Below are 18,712 nucleotides of genomic sequence, written 5' to 3'. Positions count from 1 at the left end.
AACCTGGCCTGAGCCCTGTGCTCAGGACACCACCACCAACTGGTCAGCTCCTTGCAGTGCCCAGTCCAGTGAGAGGAGCCAGAAATCACTGGGGCTACAGCTAAGGGAACCCAGAGTTCGGCCATGGGCTTAGAGGAGACCTGAATCTCTAAGGCTAAGCTTTCAGAACCTGTTCCCCAATTCTTGACCAAAATACAGAGATACAGGTCAGACGGCTGTCAGTCCCAGGAATAAGACGTGTCTGTGGATGGAGTTGGGTGTTATTTCTGCTTTAATCAGATTGACTTTGCTCTAAACTGTGTCACCTTGGATGTCCATGCCAACCTCTGTGACTAGTTCCAGAACACCACAAGGATGAGACGAGGTGTTCCTGGACACCATGGGAATCCAGGGGGTCCTCAGAGTGCAATTTGAGCATTCCCCTTCTGCATTCATACTGCAGTATGGCCTTGCTCACTCTCCTCCATGGTATTGCCAACATGCGAACTCCACATCAGTTCCAGAGAGCTAAGAGAGGTGGCTAGGAAGGCTGAGCATGAGCTATTAGTTGTGCTCACCAGGGTGGAATCAGGTCTCTGACACATTCTAGCTGCAGGGCCATAGGCTGGTCTCATTTCTGAGCCTCAGTATTGTTGTTAGTGGAATGGTGTTCATAATATATAGCTCATAGGATGCTGGGAAGATTTAGAGATTTCCAGAGCCAAAGAGAAACCCTGACACAAGGTAGGTATTCATCAAAAGTTCCCCTCTAATCCCCAAGGCCAGTATTCCTTGTCTTTCTCCACCTCCCAAAAAGGCCTACTACTTACCTGTTTCTGCCTATCAAAATCCTAGTCATCATAAAAAGAGAATTGCCACCTCCTCCAGGAAGCCTTCCCTGAGTACTCCAGCCAATGCTTCTCTCTTTTCTGAAATCTCATCATCCTATCAGCACCAGTGTTGTGACAGTTACTAAGAACTGCTTTGTATTATAAATATTAGCAATGAAATATTTTTAAGCTTTCTACGCAAACATTTAAATGTATAAAAAAATAGAGAGATGAATATAGTAGACCCTCAGGTATCTGTGAGTAGCTCCAACAATGATAAGTTCATGGCCAGCCTTGTTTCATCTCCACCCCTAGCCCCTCACCCCTCCTTCCAGTTATTTTTTTAAAACAAATCTAAGAAATCCATCATTATGTTGGTAAATAATTCAGATTCCCTCTTTAAAAGTTAAGAGTTCTTTTAAAAAAAACCACAAACCACAATGCCATCATTGGTTATAAAATCTTAACTCCTCAAATATGAGATATGATATGATCCTACATATCTCCATATGTAGGAACCAGGAATCATAGTTTCTTCTTCCCATCTAGCCCCCCAAGCACCACTCAGCCTTTCAGAAAAGTCTTCTGTAGTCAAAGAATTAAAGCACATAAGCTTTTACATAAAGTGCCCAATCTCCTGACCCATTCCCCCCACCTCTTGCTGCCAAAAAGTCTAACTGAGAGGTTTCCAGAAAAGAGGACCTTACCAGATAAAATCTCGGCAGTGGGAACAGTAGGTGGGCTGCCGAAGGTAGGTGGCCATGAACTTGTGGCCGTTGACCTGGTGGACCCTGCGCCTGACAGCCCCCTGCCGCTTCCTGGGCCGCATGCGCTCCCGAAACACACGTTCTTCATTGTCTTTAGGGGCTGAGGAGGGACAAGAGCACAGAAGAAAATACAGTTTGGGTTAGCATCCCTTGAAAATAAGCTTCTGCGGGAGAGTTACTCCGGCCTGGGAGATCTGGAGGTTGTGGGGGGGCAGCCTCCACTGGTGGCTGCTGATTCAGGGGTCTAAAGAGCCTCACTACTTAGCTCCAGCGAGTACGCACTGGACTGCAAGGCCCAGACTGTGCACTTTCCCACAACAGCTGCACTCAGCATCCATCCCAAGCCTACTCCTGCTCCAGGTGTGGCCGCTTCACTCCTCCCCACGCCAGCTACATGGTGCAAGGGTGTGGGGTCAGAGGCTCAGGTTCAAATCTTACCAAAACTTCTGAAGAGTGACCTAGGACTGCTTGTGCTCCTCATCTGGAGCCTCTGCAGGCCTTGTCCTCTGTCAGAGGGATGATGGTGATGGCCCTAAGGGGTGTGGCTTGGAGTCAATGGTGTGACTTCCCTCCCCACCCAGACGCCAAGCTCAGAGAAGTAGCTGCCGAATAAACTTGACTTTTCTTCCTCTTCCCTCTTACCTAGAGTAAAGCAAAAAAGAGCCTTTCCCTAAAGGTTAAAAGGAGAGGGAAATAGAACACTGTGAAAGCAGATAGTTTCTGAGACAGAAAGATCTTCCCCACTTCTTCCTTCCCTCCCTTTCAAAGACTGTCCCAAACCTAAGAACACCCTGCAAAGGGACAATAAAAATAATAATGACCATTAAGTACTGAATGTGCCACCACACATCCCAATACATACATCAATGCCCTAATCCCCAGTGTGATAGTTGGGGGGGCCTTTAGGAGGTAATAAAGATTAAATGTAGGCATGAGGGTGTACCCGCACAATGGGATTAGTGCTCTTATAAGAAAAGGAAAAGACCTGAGCCCGCCTGCTCTCTGCGATGAGAGAATACAAGAAAGGGGTTGTAAGCCAGCCAAGCAGAAATCCTCACCAGAACACAAAGATCTTGATTTCAAACTTTCAGCCTCCAGAACTGTGAAAAGTAACTTTCTGCTGTCTAAGCCTGTAGTCTATGGTATTCTGTTAAAGCCTGAGCAGACTAACACAGTGACAATGCTAGCTAACGGCTGGCAAGGGCTTACACTCTGGTAAGTGTTAGTCGCTCACTTGGGTCCAACTCTTTGTGACCCCACAGACTGTAGCCCACCAGCCTCCTTAGCCCATGCGATTCTCCAGGCAAGAATACTGGAGGGGGTTGCTATTTCCTTCTCCAGGGGATCTTCCTGACCCAGGGATTGAACCTGGGTTTCCCGCACTGCAGGCAGATTCTTTACCATCTGAGCCACCTTAGCTATGCACTCCGGTAGGTGCCATGCTAAATGCATTATGTGTGATAACTCATTGAAGCATCACAACCCCAGCTGAAGGGTACCGCTGTTACCCCCATTTCTTGGATTTGCAAACTGAAGAATGCAGTGTTCAAGTAACCTTTTCTGTTAATACAGCTATCTAGTGGTAGAGCCCTAGAGAGGGGAATGGCAATCCACTCCAGTGTTCTTGCCTGGAGAATTCCATGGACAGAGAAGCCTGGCAGGCTATAGTTCATGGAGTTGCAAAGAGTCGGACATTACTGAGTGACTAACATACACACAGTGGTAGAGCCCAGATTCCATACCAGAGAGGGAGAGAGAGGTCCCTGTTCCACTGGCCACCTCCTGCTCTGAGGGACAGCCCACTCTCCCTACAGCAAGTCTCCAAAGCTCTCACCTGGTGGCTCTCATTAGGGAAGCGCTGGGCTGCCTGAGGCTTCCCCTAGCACAGAGAAGGCAGGCTATGGGTCTCCTGCCAGGCTCTTGACACTCTCAAGCAGCCCTGGAAGGTGGGTAAAAATACGCTGGAAAGGCTACATCTCCCCCACAGCCCTCTTGCACCAGCCAGTGCCCATCACCCCAGCCTAACAGTGTCAGTCCTGAGGGGAATAAGCTTTGCCCCTCATGGACCTCTCTGAACACAAGGTTCTCTGCAGTGGTGGTCATGTGTGTCAGTCAAACATCTGTTTAATCCAAGAGCATCTTGTCAGTCCAGAGAGGGTAGGAGTGGACAGAACATCAAACTGAAGGAGGAAAAGAACAATGGGGAGCAAACGTCCAGCATGTACTTTGAGAGGGAAGCAGCCTCCAAGCAAATGTGCAGAACTGCTGACTGGAGGCGGCTCGCTGGGCTCCCAGGCTGTGTTCTCAGGACTGCCCTTTAATGACCCAGAAGGGGGTCTGCCTGTGGACCTCCTGCTTCATACCCCACAACCTGCAGGGGTTTCCTTTTTAACTGGTGCCTATTGTTTCACAAAGTCTCTGACACCAATTACCTTCTGGGTATAGAAAGCCCACACCACCTCCTTCTTTCTACAACCTAGGGGGTAAGACCCAGCTGAGCAAATTCACAAGGAAAGGTCCTGCTTCTAACTAGAGATGTCTACATATGCACACGCATGCATAAATACGACAGTCATCACTCAGTTGTGAAATTAGAGGTGACTTTCATTCCTGCTTCATACTTTTCAGTATATTTAGAAAATTCTATTTTTATAAGCTGGAAAAAATGTGGTATTTTAAAAAACAAATATTTTCAATAGTGCTTAGTTGCTACAAAACTGATTGACAAAAAATCCAACCCCCTCAAACTCAGCCTTGGGGTAGCTCAGGCCAGGGGATGGGAATTCTCTTTGTACAAAAGCATCCATCAAATTCTTTCACAGAAGGTGTTACCATGGAATATATATCAACAGTACGCTCTAATGCATTTAAAATGCAATTTGATTTACAAATTCCTCAGATTTTCTAGTCATCTTGATTCTGGAAATTGTGTTTTCAGTCAAAATGGTGAGGAGTTTAATCCAGTTTTCTCAAAGAAGTGCTGCCATATGGGGGGCTATAGGGGTCCCCGAGGGCCTTATTTCTCAACTTTTTATAGAAATGACCACAGTAACCAAACTGGATGTTCTAAACTGTGTTTAACTGATTTAATAGATAAATGCAGCAGCCAGTTAATTTAACTTCACTTGCTTTTTAAAAATTTACTTATTCTTTAATTGAAGAATAATTGCTTTACAGAATTATGTTGGTTTCTGCCAAACCCCACTTACTTTCGAAAACCTGTTTGTGGGGTGCACTGATGCTGTGAGAAAAGCTGTATAAAATTTGTAGGGGGTGGGAGGTGGGGGGGGATGGGAGGGTCTTGGGTGCAGGTTAGAAGGAGAGCCAAGGATAACCCCATGCTAAGGCGGGGTCTGTCTGATCTAACTTCTCTAAAACGTTCTGTTATCCTGCCCCAGAGCACATTGTGCATGGCCTGAAGTCAGCTTCTATATTCAATATGTGGGGAGACTAAAGGCAACAGAAAGAACAGGCAAATAAACTTCGTGTTCCAAGGGGGTTTGCACACGAGGCTGCAGGAGAAAGGGGATGGGACTCCTGGCTGATGATAACACCTGCCTTCCACACACCTCTGGACAGGGAAGCCACGGGACTCCTCAGCCCCATAGAATCTCCTTGCTGGGCCTAGAGAAACTGCTAGAAATGGATCACCTTCAGCATTTCCCCTGGTGTGAAGGGTCTCTCTCTATTAAAATGCAGCTTCCATGGGGCAGGGGCTAATGCATGGTGCATGCCTGCAGGAGCACAGACACCTGTATGGGTAAGAGAGGGTGCGCGGCGTGACAGTGAAAGAATAGACTATAAATGCAAGCATACGTGTACAAGCATGTGTGCAATACAATAGCAATATATATCAAATATCACACATAATTTATTATACATTCATATATAATACAGCATGATATATTAGTGTCATTTACATAATTATATTATGACATAATTATGTTATAGTTATATTCATAGCAATATATTATTATATAAGACGAATATATAATATCTAGTTTTTCTGAACTGTCTGAAGCAATGCTTCACCCCTAAATACTTCAGGGTTTATCTCCTAAGAATAAAAACATTCTCTGACATAATCACAATATCAAAGTCAAGAAATTTAACATTGCTATAACTATCCAATAGACAGTTCATATTTAAATCTCCCTGACTGTCCCCTGTACGTGTGTGTGCTAAGTCGCTTCAGTTGTGTCCAACTCTTTGCAACCCTCTGGACTGTAAGCTGCCAGGCTCCTCTGGCCATGGGACTCTCCAGGCAAGAATACTGGAGTGGGTTGCCATGCCCTCCTCCAGGGGGTCTTCCAGACCCAAGGATCGAACCCATGTCTCATATCTCCTGCATTGGCAGGTGTGTTCTTTACCACTAGCGCCACCTGGAAAACCCAATTGTCCCCTAAATGTCCTTTATCGTTGCTGTTGTTTTTAAATGTTTAATCCAGGAGCTAGTTAGAGCTCAGGGAAGTTATCTGCTTGCCATGTCTCTTTAATCTCCTAATAAAGAACAATTTTCTTGACTTACATCATTCTTATGACAAAGTTATGGAAAATACAGCATGCTGTCTTATGGAACATGCTACAGCCTGGATTTGTTTGTTCCCATTTGATTAGTTTCCAACTCAATGGCAAACATACCACGGAGGTGTACATATCAATAAATCTTTAGCTATAGATAAGTGTATAAATGAAATAAATATAAAATTTATAGGAGGAAAAATATAAAATATTCATTCTTACTAGGAATTCTTAAAATACAGAGCTCTCTTGACCTATCATTGACATACCATTTAATGCCTAATAAAGAAACAAATTTGTTTTAAAATGGTATTATCAGCTGTTTGCAAGGCTGCTATTAAACTGATTTATTCATTCACTGCTAGAGTCAATGTTGCATATTTTCAGAAGCAATATTACAGTACATGGCAAACATCACAAAGAGATTCATATCCTCTGATTAGGCAATTCCTTAGTAAGTAACTCTAAGTCAATAATTCAACATAAACTAAAAGTTATACACTTATAACTTATACATGTTCCCCAAGGCATGTCTAATCAGCCTTCAAACAGAAGTAACTTGATAGTCTCACATTAGTAGAATGGTCTAATGAATTATACTACATCTATATCAATTTTAAAATGTTGAGAGAAGACTATGTAGGAACATGGGGAAACATGATCTAAAACTGATAACAGGAGGCACAGAAAAACAAAACATATCTACAGGTTGAAGGTAACATAAAAGAATTATTGTGTTAAACTAGGATGATGGGATTATGTATTTGTATATTTGAAAAATGTTCTCTAATGCTTGCTGAGCTCTGAAGAATTGATGCTTTTGAACTGTGGTGCTGGAGAAGACTCATGAGAGTCCCTTGGACTGCAAGGAGATCCAACCAGTCCATTCTAAAGGAGATCAGTCCTGGGTGTTTTTTGGAAGGAATGATGCTAAAGCTGAAAATCCAGTACTTTGGCCACCTCATGCGAAGAGTTGACTCATTGGAAAAGACTCTGAGGCTGGGAGGGATTGGGGGCAGGAGGAAAGGGGGATGACAGAAGATGAGATGGCTGGATGGCATCACCGACTCGATGGACGTGAGTTTCAGTGAACTCTGGCAGTTGGTGATGGACAGGGAGGCCTGGAGTGCTGCAATTCATGGGGTCGCAAAGAGTCTGACATGACTTAGCCACTGAACTGAACTGACTGAATGCTCTTTAATGACACTTTTAACACATTGTTTCTTTTTGGCTGCAGTGCACAGCATACTGGATCTTAGTTCCCCAACCAGGAATCAAACCACACCCCCTATATCGGAAGCTTGGAGTCTTAACAACTAGACTCCCAGAGAAGTCCTTTAATGATTCTTAATAGCAGTTCTTTCCACCTAAAGCATTAGGCAATGGAAGGGTCACTCATTTGCAGGAGTGGGGGACTACACGGCATGAATGAGGAGGAAAGGGCACCAGATGTTGGCCTGGAGATCAGGAGAGACAAGATACATTTTACCAGGTTCCCCAGTCGCCTGTGGTTCTGAGCTGGGTCACCCCACTTGCCCCGACATCTGTGACTTGCTCTGAAGCATGCTCTTCACATCACTTCACTGGATGTACCCAGCCATGCCCACCTAGGCTGATGGCTCATTTGCCACAGCCCACAAGGCAAAACCAGTGCTGGTTTTCCTTTCCTTCCTCTCCTTTCCTTTCTGCCTACACATATCTTTTGCTTTATGGCTGCATCTACCACACAGCAGAAGGGATGACGCAATCAGGGAGAGGCCAACACAAAGTTGGATAACTCTTGTGAAACTTTCATTGTAAATGAAGATCTTGGCTGCCCGGATATAACAACAAGAATTCACAAAGGCATGAAGCTAAGGAGACACCCTGTGAAGCAGCTATGAGATCTTCGGTAACCTTAATCTCTAACAAGAATGTTTTCTGCTGGCTTTGATTTGCCTATAATCTCAAATTCCTAGGGTCTTCTATACCAATGAGTATCTTACAGCCCCAAAGCTCAGAAGAATCTCTGACAGGCTGCAGGCAAGGGGCAGAAGAAACACAAAGAACCCACACCTCACAGTTCTTGCTTTGTTGATCAGCCTCACCTGGCCCCTTTTCCTGGGGCTGAGACTTCTCAGTCTAGGCCAGAAGGACACTCACAATCACAGGGAGAGGCAGCCCCTGCCACCAAACCCTCTGCTACCTCTTCGGGTCTGTCTGATTATTGAAGGTCCCATTGCTTCATCAGCACCTCCCTCACCTCATCTCATGTTCTCCTGCATAAAAAGCGGGCTCAAATGACAGGACTGAACTGGCATCCTTAAACTCAGTGCTCTTTGAATGCCTCTCAGTGAAAGAATATCTAGCAGGGAATTCCTAATAGGCTGATGGTTATGAATCCCCATATGCTGGCACTTCCTTCGAGGGCATGTGTAATAAGGACTGCCAAGCCCAAAGTTCCAGCTCGCCCAAGACCCCTGACCTTGGAGCCTGGACCAGTCAGAAGGACCAATATGCCTGACTGGCCACCTCTGGGCACCACTGTCATTCCTCACTGCAGGTGATCTCTCAATCAATTACTTACTCTTGATTTTGAGTGCACATAGGGCAGGGGTCTTCTCCACAAGCAAGTGTGCCATGGGTGGTCTTCTTGATCTCTTCTCACCTCCTTCTTTTGACCTTCTCTTTCTACCACCATGGTTGAACTAGGTGCTGGGAGATTGGACAAATGTTGCCTTTACCTCAGACTTGCGTTATAACCTAGAACAAGTCATTTAATCTCTTCAGGCGTCTGTTTTCTTATCCATCAGGAATAGCCCTGCAATGGCTCTGTCTAAACACCAGGCTGGCATGTTCTCTGCCCCAGGTGCCAACGTGACATCTCCTGATTGAGGGAAAGTGGAATACTCTCATCCAGACTGCCTCCAGATAGTTCAGCCCTGCCACTGTGAATAAAAGGGGGTCGGCTCCATCTTCTCCCACCCCATGCATCAGCGGCTTTGGAGGAGCACACTCCACCTCCAGAGTGGAGTAGTGCTGGGAAGACTGGGCTGGGTAAAAACACTAACTCAGCTCTGGGACAAGACCAGTAAGAAATGTGACCAGTTTGAGAAAAGGCTGGGAACGTCCTCAGAAGGCTTGTCTCGGAAGCCAAGCAAAGAGTGAATCCAGTTTTCAAGGCAGATTATTTCACAACACAAAGAAAACAACTTAAACATCCTGATAATTTTATCTAAATAACTGTCAAATCTTGGATGATTCAGAAGCTGAAAAATAACAGCTACCATGTATGGGCCCCTGTCATGTGGTGAGCACCATTCTAAGTATTTTGTATCCACGAGGGGCTACTTTATGTGTAACATACTGTTACACATCCATAAAGCGCAATTAAAAATACATGAGGTATTATTACATATACACAAGATACTGTAAGCAACTTACATCTAACATCATAAGGTGCTATTATCCTCAGCTTACAAATGAAGAAACCAAGGGCTCAAGAGGTTAAGTAATTTGTTCAAGGTCATATAGCTAACAGTGAGTGTCAAGTTCAAGAATTCCCACCCTGACCCATCCACCCATATTTTACAAGGAGGGCAGAAGAGCTTGTGTCCCCAGTACCCAACTTTGTGTATGGAAGTCTCTTGCTGGCTGCTGCCCATTCACCTCTCCACACACTCATCCTGCTTTCAACTAGACACTTAGAAAGTCAAAAGGGACTGATTAATTCACCAGCACACACATAATGGAATTTAATGCAGTGGCTTCAAAAAGCAGACATGCCAAGTCCCACCAAGAAACAATATGTAGAAAAAGAGAACTAAGAAACATGTCTATAGTTTATATTGATATAAAATGAGAAAGAGAAAAGGATAAATATCCTCAAACAACATAAACAGAAAAACACATCGAGACTTTCTGAAGGGTTAAAAATTGCACATTCTCAAAAATGTTTATTAGGTGGATATTGGATGCCAGGTAGTATTCTTGGCACAGACTCTTAGCCATAATGGATGGTCCATAGCCACTCTCTAAATTATTCTTCTCAGACATTTTGGATTTGATCCTTAATAGGTGGGTCTCCACAAACAAAGCAAGGAATTGCCGTCATTGTCCAGACAACAGTGGTTATGACTGGGGGTGGGGAATGCCCCTGAAGAGACTAGATGGAATTTTTCCCACTCAGTATCTGAGGAGTTTACTCAATAAATCTCTGGCTTAACTTTATGGACTTAATGTGAAAATGCAAGACCAACGGAAACAAAACAAAATGAAAAAAACCTAGGCACTGAAAATCAAAGGAGCAGTGCCTTTCCAATTTATTTTCCATGAGGAAAATAGCTTATAATATTTTCAAGTTGAAATAAATGCTACATGACAGTGAGTTTTAACGATTAAGTAAATATTTATGTGATACCAAAGGCTATGTTCTACGTGTTGTACTCACACAATACATTAAAGAAAATTTCTGTTCAAAACAGGAAAGAGGAAACAGCAATTAATTCCCCGAGAGAGATTAGCCTGAACTATCTATGTCTTCCCAGAGAGCCACACGATGTGAAGCAGAAACGTCTAGGAAGAGAGGTTTGGAATTGTCCACATGTGTTATTCTTTGCGTAATCTAATCAGAAGAGCACTGGTGGCATTTCAAGATTAGCATCTCAAATTTATTACAAATCATGCTCTTCTTTCTCGTCTTTCCTTTCCGAATGACCTGTTCTGTATTCATGGCAGGGCATAAGCTCTTGTCCACTTAATCAAAATAAAGCTTAAGCTAGTTTGTGCTTTGTTAGGAAAAAAAAAAAAAAAGTGAAACATTTGGACACTTGACAGGGTAGAGAGAGTAGCACTAGGGTGAACTGAGGTCAAACACAGTGGTGGTAGGACAACTGGACGGTCACTGAGGGAAGGCGCCTCAGGGGGAAAAGGGGCAGCCCCCCAGTCCCACCACCCGGGCTCTGGTGTACATGGGGACATGGAGAACCACTGGAGAACAATGATCATCCTTAAGTAGGAAGTCTCCTTGCTTCCTGCCTATCAGCATTTATTCATTCCCTCCCTCCTCCATCCATTCAAAATTAAACACTGGAGTTACACTGGAACTACCACATGCTTCTGGGACCCAGGAAAAGTCACTGCTTGCCAGGAGAAAAACCACAGAGCAAAATCCCTTCAGGCAGACCTGCTAAATGCTCAAAGAGCCTTCTCATCCCGGGAATTCAGCCAAGTGGGGCACCAGCCAAGGGTGGGGCCAGAGTCCTCGCTGGTGCCAGTGACGGTCCTGTGATTCATATCACAGGAAACTGAGCTGTTGCTGAATTACTGGGCATCTGAGCCCTGAGGACCTCATGTCCATGATGTCATGTCCATGGTTCGTGTTTCTAAAATGCTCTATTAACAAACGCCTGTGGGGGAGCAGTGGCAGAAGTCTTAGCAGGACGTCTGTCCCTTCCCAGCATGAAGGGGGGGAGTGCCAATGCTGAGTGAAGGGTGGCAACCCCCTTTCCAGATACATTACAGGCAGGCCAAAAGGGTTATGGGATTATTTACTGAAAAACCCACATCCATCAGTACTGTTGCTATTAGCTGTTCCACAACATCCAGTCAGTGGCAGGCAGGATTCAGAAAGGTTCAAGAAGAGTGAGCTAGAAATCACACCCTTTAATATCAAGTGGTCCCTTTACCGTCTCATCCCAGCCTCCGCAGACCTCCTCCCAGCCTCCATAGACCTCCTCAAAACTAAGTATGTGCACAGTCACCCAAATTACCACGACAGACTCACCTGCTTATTTCCCCAAACTCCTCGTTTGCTAAGGTACTTCCATACTGTTGCTAATACTTTAAAGTTAAAATTAAAAAGAAAAACCATAGCCTTTCCCAGAGAGATCTTAAGTCCTGAGCAGGATTCCAAGAAAGATGGCCAGGTGGGTCTTTATCAGACTACCTGAGAAAGAAGTCAAGTTTCAGGGAGTCAGAAGATAAAAGCAAAAAAATAACAGGCAATGAAAGACTTGTTAAGACAAAGGAGCTGGTGAAAGAAGATAAAAAGAAGTAAGGATGATTATTAAGTCATGAAGTCCAGGCTGGTGATTGGCCAAATGAACCCCATACCTTCCCAGAAAGCAGATGAGTTTGTCTTACTCTCTGCATCCCTTCCTCCACACTGACCTTCCTTCTACCCTCCTTCCCAGCTTGTTTCCAGAGCAGGGTATTGGGGGGATGGACCTTCCTTAGGAAGCTTACCAGAGGTTAAAAAAAAACCCTAGATCATCCTATAGAAACAGCTATCAGGGCTATCAGGCCTTGGGAAGCCACAAGATCAAACCAATCAATCCTAAATAAAATCAACTCTGAATAGTCATTGAAAGGGCTGATGCTAAAGCTGAAGCTCCAATACTTTGGCCACCTGATGCAAAGAGCTAACTCATTGGAAAAACCCTCATGCTGCAAAAGATTGAGGGCAGGAGGAGAAGGGGATGACAGAGGATAAGATGGTTGGATGGCATCATTGACTCAATGGACATGAGTTTGAGAAAACTCCAGGAGATAGTGAAGGGCAGGGAAGCCTGGCGTGCTGCAGTCCGTCGGGTTGTAGAGTCAGACACGACTTTGCGAGTGAACAACAATCAAGAGCATAGTGCCCATAGAACTTATATCTTTCCCCTTGGCTTCAAAAACTTGCTTAAACTTTTTCTGAAAAGTTCTATTTCCACTGAGATAGTGATCACAACCCTGTATGTAGAAAGAAGGATAAGGAGGTCAAAAACAATAATGCTTTTAATAACTGAAAACAAAGCCAGAATCCAGCCCTGTGCCCCTTCAAGGCTCACAGGCTCTGATTACACACACATACACGGTGTGATCCACCCCCTGCTGCTGGCATCTCTTTAAATACAGGGGACACTGCAGTCTGGAAAAACCAATGACATTCCCAGGATTGCTTCTTAGGGCCTTGGAAACTCCTGTCTCTCCATAATTTGTCATCCATAGTGATAGGAGAACGTTGTGGAAAGAACAGCCACTATGTGAGAAAGAAAATGTATTTCTAGTAGCCCTACAAAACAACAGAGACATCTGCTAAATTTGGAGTCTCATATCCAGAAACTCCTATACACAGAAAATTAAAACCATCAAAAATAAAAGATGGGGGTAGGGGCAAGGGAAATTTTTTTTTAATTTCCAGTTTAATGAGACTAAGGAAATATTAGAAGGCCTCAAATGCTTAAGGGAGATTCAGTCAGCTTGGGTCTTAGTGCTAACGAAGTACAAGAGGAGATCAAATTCCCCAAGTGAGTAAGTTATCTCTGTCCAGAGGGAAAATATTACCAGTCACAGACCCTGCCTTGAATCTCAGCAAGCTTCTTGCAGATATACATTCTTGGTCACCAGGACTCTCGGGAAGAAGTATTGATACTTACAGCTACTATAAATCAATTTCTCTCTGAAAAACCCAGCTCCCGTCCTAGACCTTACGACCTCAGAACAGCCCAGAGCCATGTCTTTACTTACAAAAGAGGACACTTTCCTAATCTGGAAATCTGGGCCCTGAACACAGTGTAGTCACCTGCCTGCCCTTTCAGGAGGTCTTGGTTTAAGTGTTAACAGGGCTAGTCAACAAAGGTTAAGCTAAGGTTAAGATCTACCACAGTCTTAAGAGTCTCAAGAATCCTGAGTAGTGGACGAGCACTGCTCCAGCCAAAGCATACCTCTGCCACATCTTAGCCGTGCTTGTGAGACTGGCTATCCCTAGCATGTGTGAGATGTCCAAGAGAAGAGAAGTGAAATGCTTCTAGAGGAAAGATTTGAAACTTCATTTTCTGGGAGAAAAAAAAAAGAAAGGACTGAATGAGAGGTGTGGTGGCCAATCTCCAAGATGACCCTCAGGGATCCGTGCCTCCTGGGACTCACACCTCTGTGCAGGCCCCTCCTACAATGACTAGAGTTGCTCTGCGGACTCGTGGAACCAAAGAGACTTTGCAGAAATGACAAAGGGGACTGCTGAAGCTAGGTCATGAAAGACACTGCAGCTTCCACCTTGCTCACTCTTGGCTCTCTCTTGGAAAGCTAGTTTCTGTGTCCTGGCACACAAGCAGCCTTATGCAGAGGTCCATTTTGGTGGAAACTGACTGGGAGAGACCTCCTCTGTCAGTCAACACTGACTCATGAGCCATGAGTGTCAGCTATCTTGGAACTGGATCCTCCAGCCCCAGTTGAGCTTTTTTGGTCAGCCAGAGCCCTAGCCAACAATCCTGACTGCAACCTCACGAGAGACTATGGGTTAGAACCATCCAGCTAAAGCTGCTCCTGAATTCCTAACCCACAGAACAGTATGGGATAATACTCTTTCTTATTGTCTTAAGCTGATAAATTTATGATAATTTGTTACTCAGCAATAGGTATCTATAATTCAGGAGGTAATTGATAAACCAAGCAGGGAGAGACTTAGGGTAAACATTGGAAGAAAAATGTTTTCACTGTGACAATTGTTCATTCATTTAGCCGATATTTACTGAGCACCTCCAGGGTGCTAGGTACCAGGCCTCTGAATTATACATTTATGCCTCCTCTGGAGAGGGACAAAGGAAAACAAACACTGGTTATATTAAAAGCATGATCACATGGATCCCAGTGCCTATGAAAAAGTGAGTTAGGCTGACCCGGCTCCTGAGAGCTGGGAATTCAGACATAGTGGCGTCCTAAAAAGCAAATGATCCCTGTTACTTTGAGCTCCACTGTGTCAGCTTTTATCTTAAGCTTGAGGCTTTAAGCCCTGTTGAAACACAGATCCTCTGGGAGGGCCATTATGAGTTTAGTGTGGATGAATTTCAGATTCTTTTTTAGAGGTTGTACTGGGAAGGTAGAAAAAAATCATGTAGAACCTGCAGGGAGAGTGGTGTTAGGAGACAAATTTTGGAAATTTTACATTCTAAAGTAAGAGACAAATTCCATTTGTAAACAAATCTAGTAATAGAAATAATAGGTACCATTTACCATACAGTGTGTGATTAAAACATATCTTTGTTTCTTGAAGAGAGCCTACAAGATCAGTATTATTCTCCCCATTATGCAAATGAGGAAACTGGGGCTAAATAAATCTAGGTGACTCACCCAGGGATACACCTTACTAAGTGGTAGAACCTGATTTTGTACAAGGATTGTCTTCCTCCAAAGTTCACTGCTTCCCGACCATACTACATACGTTAAAGAACACAAAATGACCATTTTCTACCCTTTTCTTCCTATATAGAAACTGGAAAAAAAAAAAAAAAACACTCAAGAAATTCAAGCATGCTGTTTCTATTATTCTAACAAGTAGTTTATAGATTTTCTAAAAAATGAACTTTGCTCCTCTAATGCTGTAAATGAAAAAACTTTGTGTGAAAAAATTAATAGCAGACTGGAAGGAGAGAGGCCCATTTCTTTCACGTGAATGTAGGGTTTGATGAGAAGTTCTGAAAGTTATTCTGGAAACCAGACGTCTGGCAAAGCAGCGGAAGATGAAAACTCATAAAGATGGGGCGCTCTCATCACACAGCACACACGCGGGGGGAGCTCAGGGGAGGGGTAGAAATGCAACCGTAACCCACACTTTGCTGGTGTGCACCACTTCCAGGCATTTCCTACAGAACCGTGAAAGGCAGGAGGAGACACGAGGTACGATGCGGCAACAGATATATCCATCACATAGGCCACAACCTCCCAGAACAAAAAGTTTCTATCTGCGCAAGCCAAGCAGGGAAGAAAGCTTTAGGTCAAGGTGTTCCCTAAACCTGCCCCAAGCCAGCTTGTGGTCATCGGCAGGAACACTGGGCCTTGAAGGAAAAGTCACTTTTTCCTCTTCTTCAGGTCAGTTCCCTCTTCACTCCTGAAGCTACAAAAATGAAAGTTAATGCTGCTGTGTTTTTTTTTAAATAAACATTATCCTCTGTCTCCAAAGAGATCAGTAAGCAAAGGCCCAGACCAAACCTAGAAAATTAGAAGTGAGAAGCTAAAATAGTGTGTGTGTTTAAGGTAGAAGGATTAAAATGATGCTAGAACATTGTACCTTTGGCTCCTTCAAATCACCTTCCTGAGAAAAAAAGACTGCAGTGTTGAAGAGACAAGGCATCCTTCCTTTATTCTGGAGCTACTCTGGCCTCTCTGCTGAGCAGCCTGGCCCAGATAATTTATTGAAAAGGAGAGCTCTTATTGCATCCACTGCTGAATGGGTAGAACAGGACAACAATTTTCTTCTGGTACTTGGGAAACTTGGGGCTTCTTATAAGCTCTTACAATATCCTCCCCTGCCCCTTATTTGCAGCTCAAGAGGATAGCCATTTGATTTCTGGGTGACAGTGACCCAGAAATTCCCTTCTGCAGGGATTTACCCAGTGGTAAATCATTAACTAGAACTTCTGGTTGATTCTCAACCTATCAACCTGAATTGTACACCTATTAGACTCCTGACTTGGCTCTTTCTCATGCTGATGCTCTCCTTGAAATCCTCTCTGTGCTTAGTCACTCAGTTGTGTCCAACTCTTTACAATCCCATGGGCTGTAGCCCGCCAGGTTCCTCTGTCCATAGGGATTCTCCAGACAAGAATACTGGAGTAGGTTGCTATCCCTCCTCCAGGGGATCTTCCCAACTCAAGGATCGAACCCAGGTCTCCCATATTGCAGGTGGATTCTTTACCATCTGAGCCACCTAGAAAGCCCATGAATACTGGAGTAGGTAGCCTATCCCTTCTCCAGGGGATCTTTCTGACTCAGGAATTGAACAGGAGTCTCCTGCATGGCAGGTGGATTATTTACCAGCTGAGCTACCAGAGAAGGCTCTCTAGGTATCAGAAATGGTTTCTCACTCCTCAAGGGGAGGAGTATGATGTTGGAGTATGATGGCAAAGGAGTTCAGAAAAATGTTTTAAAGGCCAGAATAAATGGAACAAAGGTCCTTCCCTCTTTCAGATAAGAGCCAGTCAATGGTCAGTCGGAAAATAGCCACAGTTTCTTATCAAATCTGAATTAGAAAACAGAAGACCCTAAATTAAGTTCATTAACACAATTCCATCACTATTTTCTTCTAAACAACCGAAATGTTGAAGTCTTCACCTTTGCATAGTCTCAAACTCCACCTTGCACCAGAAATGTTTGGAGGGCTTGATGAAACATACACTACTGGACCCATTTCCAGTTTCTAATTCAGCAAGTTTGGAGAGGGGCTGAGAATTTCATTTCTAACAAGTTCACAGGTGATCCTAATGTTGCTGATCCAGGACCAAATTCTGAGAACAGTATGGACCACATTATCCCTTACCTGAATCAACTAAGAGTGACACATTTATTTTTTCAAAATAAATTAGGGCCTGGCTTAAGATGTAGAAAATATTAGAAAGACCATCACTTCCACCATTACAACAAAAAAATAGACAACTAGATCAATGGACCAGAACAGAATCCAGAAATCAGCCCACTTATATATCTAAAACTGATTTTCAACAAGGGAGAAAGGCAAGTCAAAGGAAAAATTATAGTCTTTTCAACACATGTTGCTGGAAACATTGAATTTCCATATGCAAAAAATAAGTTTGGGGCTTCCCAGGTGGCTCAGATGGTAAAGAATGTGCCTGCAATGCAGGAGACCCAAGTTTGATCTCTGGGTTGGGAAGATCCCCTGCAGAAGGGAATGGCTACCCACTCCAGTTTTCTTGCCTGGAGAATTCCATGGACAGAGGAGTCTGGTGGGCTATAGTCCATGGAGTCTCAAAGAGTCGGACACAACTTAGTGACTTACACACTTCATACCTTGCATCTTGTACAAAAATTACCTCGGAATAGGTAATAGAAAAAGATGTGAAACCTAAACACTGGAGAAAGTTTTCATGACCTCGAAGTTAGAGCTTTATTGGCTACGACTGAAAGTACAATTCATAAAAGATGGATAAACTGAACATCAAGATTAATAACTGCTATTTAAAAGACATTGTTAATAGAAGAAAAAGATAAGACACAAAATGAGGGAAAATATTTGCAAAATACATAGCTGGTAAAGCACTAATATTTAGAATTTACAGAACTCTCAAAACTCATTTATAAGGAAACAAACCAATTTTTTAAAATGAGCTAAATATTTGAAAGACAGCTCACCAAAAAAAGATATATGGATAGTAATTATGCATGAAAAGATGCTGAACATTAGTTTTAGGAAAATGGAAATTAAAACCACAGTGAAACCACGATATTCCTGTTAGAATGACAAAACATTAAAATAACAACAACAATAACATAAAACTTGAAAATATCAAGAGCTGCTGAGGATGCAAACTAACTGGAACTTTCATTACTGGTGTGAAAACAAAATAGTTTCTCCACTTCAGAAAACACTTCAGTTTCTTATAAAATCAAATATATGCTTACCATGCACGATCCAGTGGTCCCATCCCTAGGTATCTACTCAAATGAAATGAAAACTCATACTCACACCAAAACCTATATTCAAATATCTTACCAGCTTTATCTGTAAGCATCAAAAACTGGAAATAATCCATAAGTACTTGAACTGGGGGACGAATAAACAAATTGGTTTACATCCATACAGTGGAATTCTGTTCAGCAAAGGAAGGAATTACTGATGCACTCATCAACATGAATGAATGT

The 18,712-nt window shown here is 43.5% G+C and overlaps 1 protein-coding gene across 1 annotated transcript in view; it reads right to left on the bottom strand.

The window, feature by feature from the left end:
- Nucleotides 1-18,712, bottom strand: part of PRKCE (protein kinase C epsilon) — a 541,807-nt gene that overhangs the window by 199,447 nt on the left and 323,648 nt on the right. The window contains exon 4 of the mRNA XM_052647681.1: nucleotides 1,517-1,676. Coding sequence (XP_052503641.1) covers nucleotides 1,517-1,676 — 160 coding nt within the window. The remainder of the gene's footprint in view (nucleotides 1-1,516; nucleotides 1,677-18,712) is intronic.

This window comes from Budorcas taxicolor, chromosome 11, assembly GCF_023091745.1.
Source record: "Budorcas taxicolor isolate Tak-1 chromosome 11, Takin1.1, whole genome shotgun sequence".
NCBI lineage: Eukaryota > Metazoa > Chordata > Mammalia > Artiodactyla > Bovidae > Budorcas > Budorcas taxicolor.
Note: the sequence above shows the minus strand (reverse complement) of the source record. Positions and strands in the feature narration are given on the sequence as shown.